This window comes from Prionailurus viverrinus, chromosome A2 (genome assembly GCF_022837055.1).
Source record: "Prionailurus viverrinus isolate Anna chromosome A2, UM_Priviv_1.0, whole genome shotgun sequence".
NCBI lineage: Eukaryota > Metazoa > Chordata > Mammalia > Carnivora > Felidae > Prionailurus > Prionailurus viverrinus.
Window position 1 is genome coordinate 16,566,900 of NC_062562.1, and position 16,656 is coordinate 16,583,555.

At 58.5% G+C, this 16,656-nt stretch overlaps 2 protein-coding genes across 14 annotated transcripts in view; one reads left to right on the plus strand and one right to left on the minus strand.

The window, feature by feature from the left end:
• The window catches only part of DHX30 (DExH-box helicase 30), a 29,983-nt gene extending 20,054 nt beyond the window's left edge, over positions 1 to 9,929 (plus strand). For all 6 annotated transcript variants that reach the window (XM_047846525.1, XM_047846535.1, XM_047846545.1 and 3 more), the window contains 16 exons: positions 1,574 to 1,875; positions 2,373 to 2,493; positions 3,223 to 3,372; positions 5,319 to 5,471; positions 5,785 to 6,621; positions 6,898 to 6,973; positions 7,060 to 7,164; positions 7,423 to 7,598; positions 7,854 to 8,060; positions 8,154 to 8,235; positions 8,310 to 8,503; positions 8,629 to 8,788; positions 8,918 to 9,075; positions 9,171 to 9,274; positions 9,355 to 9,494; positions 9,603 to 9,929. In XM_047846525.1, the coding sequence (XP_047702481.1) occupies positions 1,574 to 1,875; positions 2,373 to 2,493; positions 3,223 to 3,372; positions 5,319 to 5,471; positions 5,785 to 6,621; positions 6,898 to 6,973; positions 7,060 to 7,164; positions 7,423 to 7,598; positions 7,854 to 8,060; positions 8,154 to 8,235; positions 8,310 to 8,503; positions 8,629 to 8,788; positions 8,918 to 9,075; positions 9,171 to 9,274; positions 9,355 to 9,494; positions 9,603 to 9,856 (3,219 nt within the window). In that variant the 3' untranslated portion in view covers positions 9,857 to 9,929. The remainder of the gene's footprint in view (positions 1 to 1,573; positions 1,876 to 2,372; positions 2,494 to 3,222; positions 3,373 to 5,318; positions 5,472 to 5,784; positions 6,622 to 6,897; positions 6,974 to 7,059; positions 7,165 to 7,422; positions 7,599 to 7,853; positions 8,061 to 8,153; positions 8,236 to 8,309; positions 8,504 to 8,628; positions 8,789 to 8,917; positions 9,076 to 9,170; positions 9,275 to 9,354; positions 9,495 to 9,602) is intronic.
• Positions 9,930 to 10,482: 553 nt separating this feature from the next.
• Positions 10,483 to 16,656, minus strand: part of MAP4 (microtubule associated protein 4) — a 211,019-nt gene continuing 204,845 nt past the window's right edge. For 7 of the 8 annotated variants that reach the window (XM_047846601.1, XM_047846627.1, XM_047846634.1 and 4 more), the window contains 3 exons: positions 15,000 to 15,112; positions 12,923 to 13,112; positions 12,553 to 12,795 (listed from right to left, as the gene is read on the minus strand). In XM_047846601.1, the coding sequence (XP_047702557.1) occupies positions 12,788 to 12,795; positions 12,923 to 13,112; positions 15,000 to 15,112 (311 nt within the window). In that variant the 3' untranslated portion in view covers positions 12,553 to 12,787. Of the gene's footprint in view, positions 12,796 to 12,922; positions 13,113 to 14,999; positions 15,113 to 16,656 lie in introns of all 8 variants that reach the window. The other variant, XM_047846610.1, reaches the window with a different exon arrangement.

Below are 16,656 nucleotides of genomic sequence, written 5' to 3' on the forward strand. Positions count from 1 at the left end.
GCCCTAGAGCAATGTGAAACCACGCTGACGAGGAGTTTGTGGAAAACTAAGTTCCACAGTCAAAAATACAGTGATTGCTTCTCTGGGGGAATTCTTCCCCCAAATGTACCTTGATCAGGAGGGAGCACATTTTGAGGATTTGTGCCTGTAGGTATCATTTTATGCCATGCTGCAGAGAGCTGTAGTTTTTGAGAATGCTTTGCTTGTGCTGTTGACCGTTTGTCTACCTCCTGTCAACAGGAGAAATGCCTGTTGAAGTTCTTTGCCTGTTGTTTAATCGGAGTGTTTTTGTTGTTATAGGAGTCCTTTATGTGCTCTGTGGCACCCAGCCTTTTCGTTCCCCAGTATCTATACTCACGTCCCTTGGCTCTTTCCTTCCCCCCCCAAACCAGATCATCGAGCGTTGCTCTTGTGCTTGGTGCCAGTTGCCAGCAACACAGAGGTGACTGAGTGTGTGCTTGTCAAGCGTGCAAGAAGCTTATCCAGACTTTGATTGGAATTCTGTTAACTGTGTTCATCTAGCTTCTCACTTTGTGGTTCCTTAGACCCTGGTCATCTGCATTTCTGTTCTGCCTCGTGGATTCTGTTTCTTGGGGGCAGGGACCAGGTTTCATCTCTTCTAATGGTGCTCAGGGTAACCAGCGTGTTGCTTCGTATGTGCTAGAGAGTCATCATGTTTTATTTGGTACTCTGTCGAGAAAAGAATAAAGCTGTATTTCAAAATAATGGATTTTGCATGAATGGCTTTATAAGCATCCCAGGTTATTTCTAGAATACATTCTTAGCGTAGGATTCTTATGTCAGGGATAGATCTGTTTTCTGGTGTGGGCTCCATTTTCCCTAACTGCTATATTCACTGAAGCTTTTTGGATAACTTTGTGAATGCATCTGCTTCCCCATTCCCTGGGGGTTTTTTCTCCCTTCAGTTTTTTGTTTAATAGGTGTAAGAGCTTACTTTGTCTTTTTCATGTGTCAGAGCTAGACTTGTTTGTTTATCTTAAGGGAAGGGGGGTGCAGAGAGAGGGAGAGACAGAATCCCAAACAGGCTCGGCTCTGATAGCATAGAGTTTAACTCAAGGCTCGGATTCCCAAACCATGAGATTTTGATTTGACCTGAGCCAAAATCAAGTCATTGGATGCTGAATCAGCTAAGCCACTCAGGCACCCCTTCAGAGCTAGACTTTTTTTTTTTTTTTTTTTTTAAGTGTGTGTATTTATTTTGAGAGAACAAGTGGAGGATAGTCAGAGAGGGAGAGAGAGAATTTCAAGCAGGTTCTGCACTGTTGGCACAGAGCCCGGCATGGGGGCTCAAACACATGAACTATGAGATCATGACCTGAGCTGAAACCAAGAGTCAGATGCTTAACTGACTGAGCCACCCAGGCACCCTCAGTGCTGGACATGTTAAGGGCTCTCTTGATGTCTAGTCCTGGACCTGGGGCTGAAGCAGGCAGACAGGTACAAAGGGGCTTGGCTCCTGCATAGGGGACTTTTAGTGTAAGGGAGCAGGTTCTGGGCGGACTGAGGTGTGAGAATGGACCCTCACAACATGCCTTTTGCCCCCACCCCTCAGGGCTGGGGCCTGCTGGGTCCCCGAAACGAGCTGTTTGATGCAGCCAAATATCGTGTGCTAGCCGATCGCTTTGGCTCTCCGGCTGACAGCTGGTGGCGCCCAGAACCCACCATGCCACCTACTTCCTGGCGGCAGCTGAATCCCGAGAGCATCCGGCCAGGGGGACCTGGGGGCCTGTCCCGCTCCTTGGGCCGGGAGGAAGAGGAGGATGAGGAGGAAGAGCTAGAAGAGGGGACCATTGATGTCACCGACTTCCTGTCCATGGCCCAGCAGGACTCCCACACCCCACTCAGGGACTCGAGGTAGAGCTGCACGTGGGGGATGCAGGGAAGCTGGCTGCGCCTTGACATGGGGATGGGAGATGTTCCCTGGGAGCCTTCTCGGAGATGGGAGGGCCCCCGCTACACCTCAGCCTGTGAGTCCCATTGTTCATTGGTACATCTGCCGTTCCTGGGGAAAGCAGTCTTGTACGGCGTGGCTGGGCTCATGCAAAACGGCAGCGTGGACCCTCCGTCCAGCTCACACTTGGGTCCCTCCAAGTCCCAGCCACTACTCTGCCCCTGGGCCCCTGCCCCCTGTCCTCAATTATCCATTTGGGGAAACTGAGGGAGCGTCAGTCATGCTGTGTTTCTGAGAGGATCACATGCTGAGCGAAGATGCCTGGCCTGCCATCTTTTCCATGCCTCCTTGCTGCCTGTTGCACCGCTGCAGTGTCCTACCCCCGTGGGCCTCAGAGCCTGAGGGGAAATTGGCCTGGGAAGAGATAGAGCTTTTTCACCTAAACTTTTGGTCCTCCCAGGGGGGGTTCCTTTGAAATGACAGACGACGACAGTGCTATTAGGGCTCTGACCCAGTTTCCACTTCCCAAGAACCTTCTGGCCAAAGTGATTCAGATAGCAACATCGTCCTCCACAGCTAAGGTGAGTTGGGTATCCTGGAGTGTGTGGGGTGGGGAGCTGGCTTGGTTGCGTGTGCTTTTCCCCGGGGCCAGGTCGGAGGGAAGCTACAGGCATGTGTGATGGTGGAGGATACCTGTACCTTCAGCCCGTACCTAGGCCAGTCAGGGGTCTGGGGTTCTTGGCCTGTGAGGAGTGTGAAGCAGCCAGGACGGAATAGACATCGGTGTAGGAGCTCCGGGTGGGCTGGTGCCGCGGGAGCCGGAGACCCAAGCTTGGTCCAGGGTGGCTGGGAGGAGTGGGGTGTGTGTGGCGCTGTCTTGCCGAGGCATGAATTTCATCTCTGTGGCCGGGCTCAGGGCTTCAGTAAGCACAGCTTCTCTCCAGGGGTAAGGCCTTCACGCACCCCCAGGATGTGCCTGGTTCTGGCTCATGCCGACTGCTCACCCCACAGCTGCCACCCTCCCTGTTGTCTTCAAAGGTGCTGAGAGCACACTAGGCTAGGAGGGTGGGTGGCGGCATTGTCCAGAGGCTGTCTTCTTCTCTGAAACCATAGGATGGCCAGAGAAGCCAGCCCAGGCCTAGGGATCTGCAGCCCTAGAGGGGCTTCCTCCTGCCTGTACATTGGCCCATCTCGCGTGGCTGATGTTTGGCACCTGCTAAGATGGGGGTTAATTCCATGACTGGGTTCCTTGGCATTCTGAGGATGCATTCTCTGTCTTTCCATAATCATCTCTCTTGCATTCCGCGTAGAACCTCATGCAGTTTCATACCGTGGGCACCAAGACCAAGCTGTCTACCCTCACTCTGCTTTGGCCCTGTCCTATGACCTTTGTCGCCAAAGGGCGCCGCAAAGCGGAGGCTGAGAATAAGGCAGCAGCCCTGGCCTGCAAGAAACTGAAGGTGAGTCCAGGCGGGTCCGTGGTGTGAGGCATGGGAGATCTTAGAGCTCCCCTACCCTTGGCAAATTGGCCCAAGTCTCCAGGAAATGAAACCCACCACACTAGGCCTTTGAAAGCCTGAGCACAATAGTATCTGGTGTCCGAGCCTTGCTTCTCTGACCACATGACTGCTGTTTCTAGGAATCCCTCACTCTCTCAGAAGGTGCTTTGCCTGCGAGCTCAGCCTTTTTGGTGTTGTTGCCCAAAGCCGGGTGAAGCCGGGAGGGGACATGCCTGTTGCTGTGAACAGCAAAAAGCAGGAGGAATGGTGCTGTGCCGAGCGGCAGGCTTGGCATCTAGAGAGATCTTAGTTATCTGGGCTTTGTGGGCGAAATGAGTAATAAGATGTTTATGTGGGATGGAGATTGGAGATTCATTTAACCCCAAGGTGTGCACAGTGGGGCCTCCAGTGGGCAGTTCCCTTGGAGAGGCCTCGGAGGCCAGCTGTGCCCAGCAGTGGGAGCCATCGCTACCGTGCCTGCTGGAGAAGTGGGGGATCTGAACCCACATCAGTACAGGTTTAGGTTTTTTTGTTTTTGTTTTTAATTTTTAAAAAATGTTTATTTTTGAGAGAGACAGAGCATGAGTGGGGGAGGGGCAGAGAGAGCGGGAGACACAGAATCTGAAGCAGGCTCCAGGCTCTGAGCTGTCAGCACAGAGCCTGACGTGGGGCTTGAACTCCCGAACCGCGAGATCATGACCTGAGCTGCATTTGGACGCTTAACCGACTGAGCCACCAGGTACCCCAGTACAGGTTTAGTTTGCAGAGGAAGAGAGCAAGGAGGGCCTGCTCTGCTCTGGTCAGATATACCGTTGGTGTGTGTTCGGCTCTGGGAACCCCGTTTTTGAATGAGAGCCCAGAGAATAGGAGAGGGAGAGATACAGATGCCTGTGGCTCAGGAGACCAAACCGGGGCTAATCGGTAGAACTTTGCAGAGGTCTGAATTTTAACTTGACAGACACAGGTACTGAGGATCAGGAGGCTCTCGGCATGGGACAGCCCTGTCTCGGAAAGGAGCCGGCTCCCGGTTGGCAGTGGTGCTCCCGCTGCTGGCCGCTTGTCAGAGGCCACAGGTAAACTCTCAGGCCTTTCCTGGAGTGAGGTGGCCGAGTTGGTCCAGGGACTAGATCCTTGTTTTTGAGACCTGACGGGAGGCCAGAGGAAAGGGATCAGGCCCTGTGGGGGCAGGCTTGAAGGAGGGAGTATTTGATCTGAGCTTCAGAGGGCGAGTAGAATCCTGGTGTTACAGGTGACAGGAACACGAGACTAGGGAAAAAGACTGGTTTTGCACACTTGCCTGAAGTGTTGGGATGCCTTGTTTTATGTCTGATGAGGTGGCTTTGGACATGTAGGAAAATAAGATGCAGTGTTTATTGAATTGTATGAGTAGACATTTCCAAGAAATTCTGTGTACATTCATGTAAAGGGGTCACAGATAGAAAGGGTGTTGTGGAGATGGGGTGGGGCGGCAGCTGGAATGGAAAGGTCGCGGGGGTGTGGGGTGTGCTTTGGAGGCAGTGAACACAGAGGGTGCTCGTGAGGTCGTGATGGGGTCATTAAGGGCCTGGCCTGCCTGGCTGAGATGTCCATGTTGGGAATTCATAGAGGTGAGATTGGGCTGTTGTGGGGCCCCTGGATGCTCAAGGAGAACTTTCTGAGGGGTATTCCTCTCGGGCAGGTCCAGTCTTACTTTTCTTGAATTGATTTTTACTAGTTTTGGGGCAGGGGTGAAGAGTTACATTTTCCTGGAATTCCTCTTTTCTGCACAACATCCACTTTAAAGCAAAATCTCTTAGGAAAGAGGTTGCTCTGCACAATTTCTCTCAAGCTTCTGAGCCTGTTTGGGCCCGTTCTGGAGAGGCAGGGGCGTAGATCAACCTGTAGTGTCCCCCCTTCCCCCTCTGCAGAGCCTGGGCCTGGTGGACCGCAACAACGAGCCGCTCACCCACGCCATGTATAACCTGGCCTCCTTGCGTGAGCTGGGTGAGACCCAGCGCCGGCCGTGTACCATCCAGGTGCCTGAGCCCATCCTCCGCAAGATAGAAACCTTCCTGAACCATGTAAGAGAACCAGGAGAACCCCTTCTGCAACCCGCCCCCCACCCCCACCTCAGTCTTCCCTGTACTGAGTCTCTACCTGCAACCGGCAGGAGTGACTCCCCGTTTTCCCTGAGGAGGTTGGAGTGTGGGAGCACCCATGCCCTGAGTAGCCCAGTCCTGCCCACGAGAGTCCTTGGGCAGTCGTGTACTGAGTTCGCCGGCCAGCGGGCTGGGCCATGGCATCTGGCCCAGGTGAATTGTGTGGCAGGGCTTGTGAGTGAATGAGGAAGAAGGTATCTGTCTCACCATTTTGCTTGCTTCTCCCATCCTGCAGTACCCTGTGGATAGTTCGTGGATCACCCCAGAACTCCGGCTGCAGAGTGATGACGTCTTGCCCTTGGGCAAGGACTCGGGGCCCCTGAGTGACCCTATCACAGGCAAGCCCTACGTGCCCCTGTCAGAAGCAGAGGAGGTCCGTCTGAGCCAGAACTTGCTGGAGCTGTGGCGGCGGCGAGGGCCAGTCTGGCAGGAGGCCCCCCAGCTCCCTGTGGACCCACATCGGGACACAATCCTCAATGCCATTGAGCAGCACCCGGTGGTGGTCATCTCTGGGGACACGGGCTGTGGAAAGACCACACGCATCCCCCAGCTGCTGCTAGAGCGCTATGTGACCGAGGGCCGTGGTGCCCGCTGCAATGTGATCATCACCCAGCCGCGCCGCATCTCCGCTGTGTCGGTGGCACAGCGGGTCAGCCACGAACTGGGCCCCTCTCTGCGCCGGAACGTGGGCTTCCAGGTGCGGTTGGAAAGCAAGCCCCCGGCCCGAGGCGGGGCCTTGCTCTTCTGCACCGTGGGCATTCTGCTGCGGAAGCTGCAGAGCAACCCCAGCCTGGAGGGCGTGAGCCATGTCATCGTGGATGAGGTCCATGAGCGGGACGTGAATACAGACTTCCTGCTTATTTTGCTCAAGGGCCTGCAGCGGCTCAACCCGGCCCTGCGGCTGGTGCTCATGAGCGCCACGGGCGATAACGAGCGCTTCTCCCGCTACTTTGGTGGCTGCCCTGTCATCAAGGTGCCAGGCTTCATGTACCCCGTCAAGGAGCACTACCTGGAGGACATTCTGGCCAAGCTGGGCAAGCACCAGTACCCGCACCGGCACCGGCACCACGAGGTGAGGGGACGTGCCTGCCCCAGCCCTCCCCGGCCTTCCCTCTGGATTCCCCTCCTCCCTGTCCCTGTGGCTTGGTGGCCTAGGGTGAGTTAATGCTCCCGAGCTTGTTTCCTTGATAGAAATGAAATGATTGGGGGGGCGGCAGGAGGGGGGCTTCTGGGCAAGGGTGTGGTGAGGGTTGGAGGTGACAGGTTGAGTGCCTGGGCCTCACTGAGTCACAGAGTGACTGTGTCCTTCCCTGGGGCTGTGACTGTGGCCTGTCTTCCCCCAACCTAGTCTGAGGATGAATGTGCACTTGACTTGGACCTCGTGACGGACCTGGTTCTGCACATTGATGCCCGAGGGGAACCAGGTGGGTGCTTTCCCCTCTGCCCCGGCCCCACCCTGACCTCCACCTGCCGGAGAGTGACAGCTCATGCCTGCAGGGCCCCTTTACAGGTGGGATCCTCTGCTTCCTGCCTGGGTGGCAGGAGATCAAAGGAGTGCAGCAACGCCTCCAGGAGGCCCTGGGCATGCACGAGAGCAAGTACCTGATCCTGCCAGGTGAGAGCATGCATGTGAGGCCTTCTGCCCTCACACACCAGTCTTGCCCTCTGTCCTGGGGACTAACCCAGCTGGGACTCGAGGGGCCTGGGTTTCTGACCAGGCTGCCCTAATTTTGTTCGTTTTTCTACTTTTACTGGGCGTATTCTTGATCTGGGCCTCAGTTTCATCAAAATGGGGTCGAAATCCTTGCCCTGTGCCCTCATCACAGGGAGCAGGAGCAGTGCCCATAACCAGCGTGTTCTTGCTGCCCACCAGTGCACTCCAACATCCCCATGATGGACCAGAAGGCCATATTTCAGCAGCCGCCAGTCGGGGTGCGCAAGATCGTCTTGGCCACCAATATCGCGGAGACCTCAATTACAGTCAATGACATTGTGCACGTGGTGGACAGCGGTCTGCACAAGGAGGAACGCTATGACCTGAAGACCAAGGTGGCATCCATCTCCTGGGCCTAGCCAGCCCCTGGGGGAAGAACGACAAGTTCCGAGGTGGCCCCCAGCCCAGATGGGCCTTGGAGCTGCCCTGTGTGTCTGGAAGAAGCCACACTCATGGGCTCTCGGTGTCCCTGTTGTTGGGGGGGGGGGGGAGGGCATTGAGGGGTTAAGTGAGGTGAAGGCCAGACGTGGGGGAGCACTGAGGAAGGCGCGTTGGCATCTGTGTCGCCGCTCACCCACCCCCTCCCCCAGGTGTCCTGCCTGGAGACTGTGTGGGTGTCACGAGCCAATGTGATCCAGCGCCGGGGCCGGGCAGGCCGCTGCCAGTCAGGCTTTGCCTACCACCTATTCCCACGGAGCCGGCTGGAGAAAATGGTCCCTTTCCAAGTGCCGGAGATTCTGCGCACGCCCCTTGAGAACCTGGTGCTACAAGCCAAAATCCACATGCCCGAGAAGACGGTGCGCCGGAGGCGGGGCTGGGCATGGGCTGGACGTGGTCAGGCGTGGGCGGGACTCGGGCTCATGGCAGGCTCTGGCCGGTTCTTGCTGCAGGCAGTGGAATTCCTTTCCAAGGCTGTGGACAGTCCGAACATTAAGGCAGTGGATGAGGCCGTGATCTTGCTCCAGGAGATCGGTGAGTGGCGGGGCCAGCCCGGCGGGGGTCACGGCATGGCTCTCACGGGCGATCCTGATGCCGAACTGTTGCAGGAGTGCTGGACCAGCGGGAGTACCTGACCACCCTGGGGCAGCGCCTGGCCCATATCTCCACCGACCCCCGGCTGGCCAAGGCCATAGTGCTGGCTGCCATCTTCCGCTGCCTGCACCCGCTGCTGGTGGTCGTTTCCTGCCTCACCCGGGACCCCTTCAGCAGTAGCCTGCAGAACCGGGCGGAGGTGGACAAGGTCAGACCCAGCCCCGTCCCGTGGCCCTTTGCTCCTCCTCTCGGCCCACCCCCACCTTCTGTCCCGAGGCGGCCACCGCCAGCCCTCCCCCTGTGACCCCGGCACGCCCTCCCGCTGCCTCCCAGGTGAAGGCGCTGTTGAGCCACGACAGTGGCAGCGACCACCTGGCCTTCGTGCGGGCCGTGGCCGGCTGGGAGGAGGTGCTGCGCTGGCAGGACCGCAGCTCCCGGGAGAACTACCTGGAGGAGAACCTGCTGTACGCACCCAGCCTGCGCTTCATCCACGGTCAGTGGGCTTCACCCCGTCTCTAGCCCCTCCCGGCCCACACCCCCCTGGCTGAGGCACCGCGGAGCGTGTCGTCCCCCAGCCTCGTGGCTTCGGGGGCCGCAGGCTCACCCGCCCCCAACTCCCCAGGACTCATCAAGCAGTTCTCAGAGAACATTTATGAGGCTTTCCTGGTGGGAAAGCCCTCGGACTGCACCCTGGCTTCTGCCCAGTGCAACGAGTACAGTGAGGAGGAGGAGCTGGTGAAGGGCGTACTGATGGCCGGCCTCTACCCCAACCTCATCCAGGTGCTGCCTCGGGGCGGGCCCGGGGGGCCTCGGCCTCCGCGGATGAATCCGCGGCTTCTTGCTCAGCTGGTCTGTCTTTTCTTTCATCCTTGCAGGTGAGGCAGGGCAAGGTGACCCGGCAGGGCAAGTTCAAGCCCAACAGCGTCACATACAGGACCAAATCAGGCAACATCTTGCTGCATAAGTCGACCATCAACAGGTGGGAGGCAGGCAGGGCAGGGGAGGAGCAGTGGGCGTGCTCCCTAGGAGGGCAGCCTCACCCAGCCCTGTGTTCCTCAGGGAGGCCACGCGGCTCCGGAGCCGATGGCTGACGTACTTCATGGCCGTCAAGTCCAATGGCAGCGTCTTCGTCCGGGACTCCTCCCAGGTGCACCCGCTGGCCGTGCTGCTGCTGACAGACGGGGACGTCCACATACGTGGTGGGTGCCGGCACACCCCCACCCCCACCCCCGTTGCGGCTCGGGCCGGTCTGTATCCACCGGGGCCTGGCCTCACCCTAGCCCTCTGCCGCCTCCTCCCTCCCCCAGATGATGGGCGCCGGGCCACCATCTCCCTGAGTGACAGTGACCTGCTGAGGCTGGAGGGGGATTCCCGCACCGTGCGGCTGCTGAGGGAGCTGCGCCGGGCCCTGGGCCGCATGGTGGAGCGGAGCCTGCGCAGTGAGCTGGCCGCACTCCCGCCCGGCGTGCAGCAGGAGCACGGGCAGCTGCTCGCCCTGCTGGCGGAGCTGTTGCGTGGGCCCTGTGGCAGCTTTGACGTGCGCAAGACAGCCGATGACTGAGCCCCGTGTCTGCTGGGGCTGTGTACAGAGTGCAAATGTTTATTTAAAATAAAGTTCTATTTATCCCTTGTGAGCATTGCTCTCCGCTGGGGGCTCCTCTCTCAGGGCCCCAGCATCCCCCGCTTCCCAAACTCCCGCTTATTGCGAGGCTGAGGACACGGGAGGGAGGGGCTTAGCTGGTGTGGGGCCTGCGTCCCAGGGGCCTGCCTGGTCCTACAGCTGCTTCCGCGCCCACGTGGCAGGCAGCCTCTCTGCACCATCCCTGCCTTTGCGGGTTGGGACAGCAGGTGTTGAGCATGCACTCACTCACGTCTCCCTCTCCGGGCCAGTGGTACGTGCACAGCGCGTGTCCTCGTGGAATCTGGCTGTCACCTCCCAGCCCCAAGCAGAATTGGGAGAGAAGTTCCTCAGGCAGCTAAGGGCACCTGAACCTTAACCCTCAAGGGGCCTCGGGTTGTGTGGCAGCCCTGCCACAAGCTGGGACTTCCCCTTGGTCGCATCCACAAATTCACAGATGAGAGGCTACGGTCGTCAAGACTGCGCGGTGCACACATCAGTCTCCCGATACAAGGCGACGGGCTAGCGGAGACCAACGAGGACACACAGAAGATACAGGGCCTGCGTGGTGGGACATCACGAGCTTTATTTACTCTTGAAATCGGTACAACGGAATCACAGATTGACACAGGCAATAGCTGAGCCATAAGCAAACCGGAAGTACAGAAATGTCACACCCCCAAACGGCTGCAGGTAGTAACAGCTCACAGGGGCCTCTGGTCCCCAGCTGTCAGGGCAGCCTTCTCCGCTTCTCTGGCTTGGGGGACACTTCAAGGGAGCTGGGACAAGACCACCCCTCAGAAAAACGACCACTCCAGCCCACCTAGAGAGCGCTCTACTAGGGTCACCTCTCCTACCCCTACCCGTGGACCCAGAGCCAGTTGTCAACCTCAGCATCCGTGTGGGCCTGGAACTAACACAAAGGGCACAGGTACCTTCGGGCCCTGCACTGTCTACTACTTCATTCTGCCGCTTCCTCCTGCTGACAAAACGGGTGCCCCAATGTCCTTGGCACAAAGCATTCTTGTCTTTGGCTCGGGGAACACTTTCTCCACAGGCCCCCCCCCACGGTATGTGCTTGGGGAGCTGGGGATGTGGCGTCAAACCTCCCCAAGGAAAATGCTACCTCAAGTGGGAGGACCTGCTGGCCCAGATGCCCTCCCTCTACACGGAGATCAAATCTGAACCTAAGTCAAGAGCCCCTACCTTCTCAGCTCCAAGGGTCACCGGGAGCAGCAGCGGGGAAGACGAGGGGCCGAGTCTGTGGCCACCTCCTCGGGGCAAGTCTGCACTGCAGAAAATGCTCTTCCGGAGGAGAAGCCCTGGGAGACTCCCCGGCCATTTCACTACAAACTGTTACATTTTAATCCTTTATTAGAAACCATGCAAACTTTAATACAAAAAAAAAAAAAAAAAAAAAATACAAGTGCAATAAGAATCTTCCGTGTCAATACAATTCCCGGGGTTTCTCATCATTGCAGCCATCCCAAGACCGGCCCTGGCTGGGACACCCCTCCACAGGCTGGCCTTGCCTCTCCCCACTCTCCAGTCAGGCTGTAAGGGAAGGGAGGTGGCCTGCCTCATGCTTTTATTTTTAAATTTCCATACCTGATTCCCCATCATTCACATGAGTTCTGGACATCTGGGGCACCCCAGTCACTGAGGGCTCTAGTGTCCTAGGCCTGCAAGCCTGGAGAACTTTGACCTCCACAGCCCTTCCCTATTTCTCCGGCCCCGAGCTTATATCTCCCACTAGATCCCAGGGAATGAGACAGATAGAGATACCAAAACCAGCCTCTTGGTTAGAAAAGAAAAGCAGCATACACACAAAATACCAGAACAACCAGTCCACGCTCTGACCAGCCCCTAGTGTGCCCTATGCTCACCAGGCCACAGCCCCTGCATCTCACCCGCCCTGCCCACACACTCTGGGGCCCCAAGCTGCCCAGGCCAAGGCAGCCCCCGATGCCTGACCTCCCGGCTGGAGGCTTAAGGATGTCCCCTCCCCATTTCCTTTAACACCTACTGAGAACTTTCATTTAGACATGGCTTCAACCTGCAAAACTCCTCTACCAGTTTTTAGGTTATTAAAAAAAAAAAAAAAAGGATAAAACAAGAGAAAGGGAAGTGTGGCAGCAGCTAGGCAGGTACAGGAAGCAGCGGGGACAGGCAGAACCAACCCCTAACTAACTTGGGGCAGGGCAGCAAGAGGCACCTGGCGCACCACTGTGGGGTCAAGGAGAGAGGCGGTGGCTTAGTGGGCTCCAGGGGATGGGGGCAGCACCCTGCCACCACGTGGCCATCCACTTCCACTCTTCCCTCCAGGTGGACCCGGCGAGGAGGGCGCGTATGTCAGTTTCTCTTGGGTTTGGTCCGAAAAACCCAAAGACGAGGTTGGAATCTGGATCCCCCCCTCCTAGATCCCACAGGATCCCAAGTTGGCCTCCCCATCCCATTCACCTCCCAACCTCGTCTACAGAGCAGTGAGCAATGATGGGACAGGAAGGAAGCAAGGAGCTGGGCCCAGGGCAGGGACTGGAGGAGGTCTGGGGGCGGGCCTACTGCCATGGGCAAGCAAGGCAGGGGGATGGGGCGGGGGCCCAGAGGACTGCCCAGCACCCAAGCCGTGTGGGGTCTATAGAGCAGCCCGGGTGAGGGAGCCAAGGGCCCGGGTGCCTGAGCTGGGGCCGCCAGGGAAGTGGGGGGGGCGGGAGACAATGTCAGCCCCATGGTCGGTGCGGGCCCTGGCGTTTGCCCGGAACGTCAGCCTGTAGGTCTCAATCTGCAGTGACACGGGAGGAGGGAAGGGAGGGGGGAACAAGGGACACAAGAGGAGGAACACAGGGGACGGAAGACGAGACCAGAATGTCATCATTAGATGCCTGGAAAATAAAAGGTTGCTTGGTTAAAATTTAGGCCATACTCTAGTCAAAAAAAAAAAAAGGAGTTTCAATTTGCAAACAGTGGCAGGGCCCCCGGCTGGCCCTCAGGCCAAGCCCAGCCACTTACTTGTCTCCTGGATCTGGCTGTCCAAGGTCTGGGCCTCCCTTTGGTCACCACCCCCTGCCAGGGTGGGGTGGCCACTGAGGCCACTGGCTGAAGTGGGGGCGCCAGCTTCGGGCGCTGCCTCAGGGCTGGCCAGCTCCTCCCCAGCGGGGGGGCCCGGACACGGAGGGGCCTCGCTGCCACCGCCCTCAGTCTACAATGAAACAGTGGGGGAGACAGTGTAGGGTCAGTCGGGGAGGAGGTGGGATGGGTGATGGTGGATTTTACACACAGCCCCTCCCTGCCCACCCGCCACCCCTCCCCGGCCACTGGATTTAGACACAGTCATCTGGAGACTCTAAACCAGGTACTCCCCACCCCTACTCTGCCTGTGAGAGGACCCCTGGCTTGGGCGGCCAGTGTAGGGCAAGAACACAGCCTCGGGCCCAGCATGCAGCCTGGCTAGTGACACACCCTGGGGGGCTCCTCTGTGGAGTGCACGGTTTCATGCGGTCTTTCTGAGGGGAGAGGTGCGGGCTTCTCAGCAAGGCCGACACCAAACAGCCGTGACATCACTGGCAAAAGCCCTGGGAACGCTCTCTAGATAGCGGGTCTGGAATCGGTCGGGAAGCAGGTGTGCTGCAGGCCAGTTAAGGAGCTCTGGGAGCTGGGAGTCAGTTCCCAAGGGGTGCAGCTCACCACCTCGGAACGGACCGATGAGTCCCAGACCACACCCACCAGAGAGCGGGTGCTAAAGGGGCTCTCTTGGGAACTCATGAGCCCTACCTGCTCATCTACCCCTCCCCAGACACCAAGACCTCTTCTGTGCGGGGCACCCTTCCGGAGGCTGGGGACACAGAGGAGGGAGGAAGGGGTCCAGGGAGGGGGGACCAGGGAAACTTCGGGGCCTGCAGGGCTTTGCGGGAGGAGGATGGGGTGGACAGAAGAGGGGAGGCCAGTGGGAGGCCACCCGTGCCCCGGAACACCCAAAAGGTGGCAATGGAAGACTCTACAGTGGTTTCTAATCAGAACAGTGAAGGAGACGGGCCTCTGTATCAGAAAGACAATTCCAGAAATAATTAAGGGAGATGATGTGAATAAAAAAAAGAACTTAAGACGTGGGGTCAGAAAGGTGCAGGTGTAAACCCTGGTCTACATGTACTTGCCATGTGGCTTTGGACTAGCGACTACATCCGAGTTGGGGCCCCCAGAGGACAGACTGGGGAGTGGCTCCTCAAAGGTATGGAGGCGTGGACTGGGAGCCTGTGACAGAGCCAGGACCCCACACATTCACAGAAGCCAGTCAGGCCTTGAACCGGAGCACCGAGGGAAGGAGGGAAGAGGGGACAGAGGCTGGGCTAGGCATCAGATGTAGAAGCGAAGGCCCCAGCCGCTGCTCTTGTGTCCCTCTCCCTGGCTCACCTTCCCCTGAGCAGCTGCAGCTGTGGTCATGCACAGAAGCCTGCAAGGTGCCGCCCCCTGTGTCCCCCCCCAACCGCCCAACACAGAACGAAGGACAGACAACATCTTGGCACACAAAGGTCTCACAGTGCCGTGGAAGGAGGGAGGGAGGGAAGGAGACAGGGAGGGAAGGGAGGAGAGGCCCAACCAGTCCAGAGGATGGGAAGTCCTGCCCACCTGAGCCCTGGCCATGGCAGTCCCTCTAGAGGCAGGTGTCACCAGGAGTTGCAAATGTGGCATCCTGCTCCCAGCAGGCCCAGAATGGAGCCCGGCATGGAGCCTGGACCCCCTCATGAGGTAGCTGGGGAGAACCGTGCTTTGTGGGAGTCTGTGCCCCAGCCCATAGTCCCCTTGGAAATGGCTGAGATGGGCTCAAAAAGTAAGGAGGGCCATGGCTGTTAGGAGAGGTTCTGTCTCCAACTGGACAGGTGAGAGGCAGCTGGGTTGGGGCCTCTTTACCTCTCCTGCCTCACTCAGGACTGATGAAGGACACTGGGAAAACACAATGGTGTGGGTGACACAAGACTCCTGAAGATACTGAGGGGCGGTGACAGGCGCCCAGTACCTGGGACCCAGACTCCGGCTGCATAACCCCTCCCACCCGGCCCAAGCCGTGTCCCCCTGGTGACCCACTCACTACCTTCACGGCACCTCCTGCAGGCAGGTGTCCCACATTATCGAGGGATCCCACCTTCGCCTGGGCCTTCTCCTTGAAGTTCAACTTTTGACTTTCAATCTTGACATCTCCTCCACCTGGTACCAAAATACAACCGGTCACATAGGCAAAGCCAGGCGGTGGGACCAGGAATCCTAGCTGGGCCGAGGACTGGCTATGTGCCCAATACAGAAATGGGGAACGTGGCTCTGAGCACAGAGGAGGAGGAAAGGACAGTGGACATGTTTGTCAAACAGGGCTAGTCTTCTCAAAGTTGGGCTGACAGTCTGCATCCGGCCAGCGGCAACACCTCCACAGAGAAGAAAGGCACCCTCAGCACCACCGCAGGCCCGCAGCACAGCCTCCAGCCAAGCCTCTAAAGGCGCCGAGATGGTGTCTGCTTCGGGTTCTCTAGCCAACGTCACGACGACCCCCTGACGGGGTGGCGCAGGGCGCCCGCTTCCGTGCAGTGCAGGAACGCCCTGACCGGCAGGGTCAGGACCCTTGTTTTACAGCCGCCAGAGCGGGTGCTGGACAAGAGGAGTGACTTGCCCAAAGTCACCGCCAGGCTGGCGATGGCCAGAGGTAGGGTGGCAGCGGGGTCTGTCTGTGCTGCTGCATGAGCCACACTGTAATGAAGAGAAGGCAAATGGAAAGAGGCTTCTCTGTCGTGGAGGAAAAGGCGGACAGGTGGGAGTAGTCCCGGCACCGAGCTGAGAAAGGACAGGCACGGACCGGACCAGCCCCGGGGCCCAGCGCGCTCGGGCGGCCAGTGCACAAGGGCGAGGTTCAGGACTCACGGCCACAGTGTGGCCACAGGGTGTGGGGCTGCCCTGCTCTCCCAGGCCCACCCCTCTGGAGGCCCGTCTCCTCAGCCCGCGTCACAAACCAGAGCACCCGGCTTTGTGCCAAGTTGGCCAGCTGTCCTACACTCCTGCCCACCCCTCCCCACCGCCAAAACACCCAGCCTCAGGGTCAGTCAGCAGCACCGGGGAAGGTGGCATCGCGCAAGAGTGGATTTTCCAGATTAAAGGGGGGAGATGAGGTGAGTTAAGGGCCAAACTGTTCTGACCCTTTTAAACAGAACACAGTCTGCCGAGAGTTCCTTGCCTTCACCTTAAGTGGCCCCTGGCGCCTGACCTCCAAGGAGCCAGATCTGCCAGCCACGTGCCTGCCGCTGCAGGGGAAGTGCCCTAGCCCTGGTCTACTGTCACCCAGAACCAGGACACGCGGCTGTAGGGGATGACAGTGGAGGCGGGAGCACGCCGCCAGGAGGAAGTCACACCGCCCCAGCAGCAAACCCTCACCCGCGGCCTGGGCAGCGCTACCCAACGACTCTGTCCTGCAGGAGCTCACAGCTGGTGCGTCACTGCCTGGGAATATCCGCCGCCCGCAGTCGAATGGCGCCCCCAGCACTGGCTCCCGGCGCGCTAATAGGGGTGTGGTGATGCCCGTGGGGACAGCGGCCTTTACCACCCGCTCCTCCGGATGCGCCAAAGAGGTTAGCGCCTGGGGCGCCCCTCCCGACAGGCACCGAACTGCACTGAACTGTCCCCTCCGCCGGCTGGGGCGGGTGGGGGGATGGGGGGGGCCGGCCTCCAGGAATCTTTATGGAATGACAAAAGCACAGCGGGGAGACCCA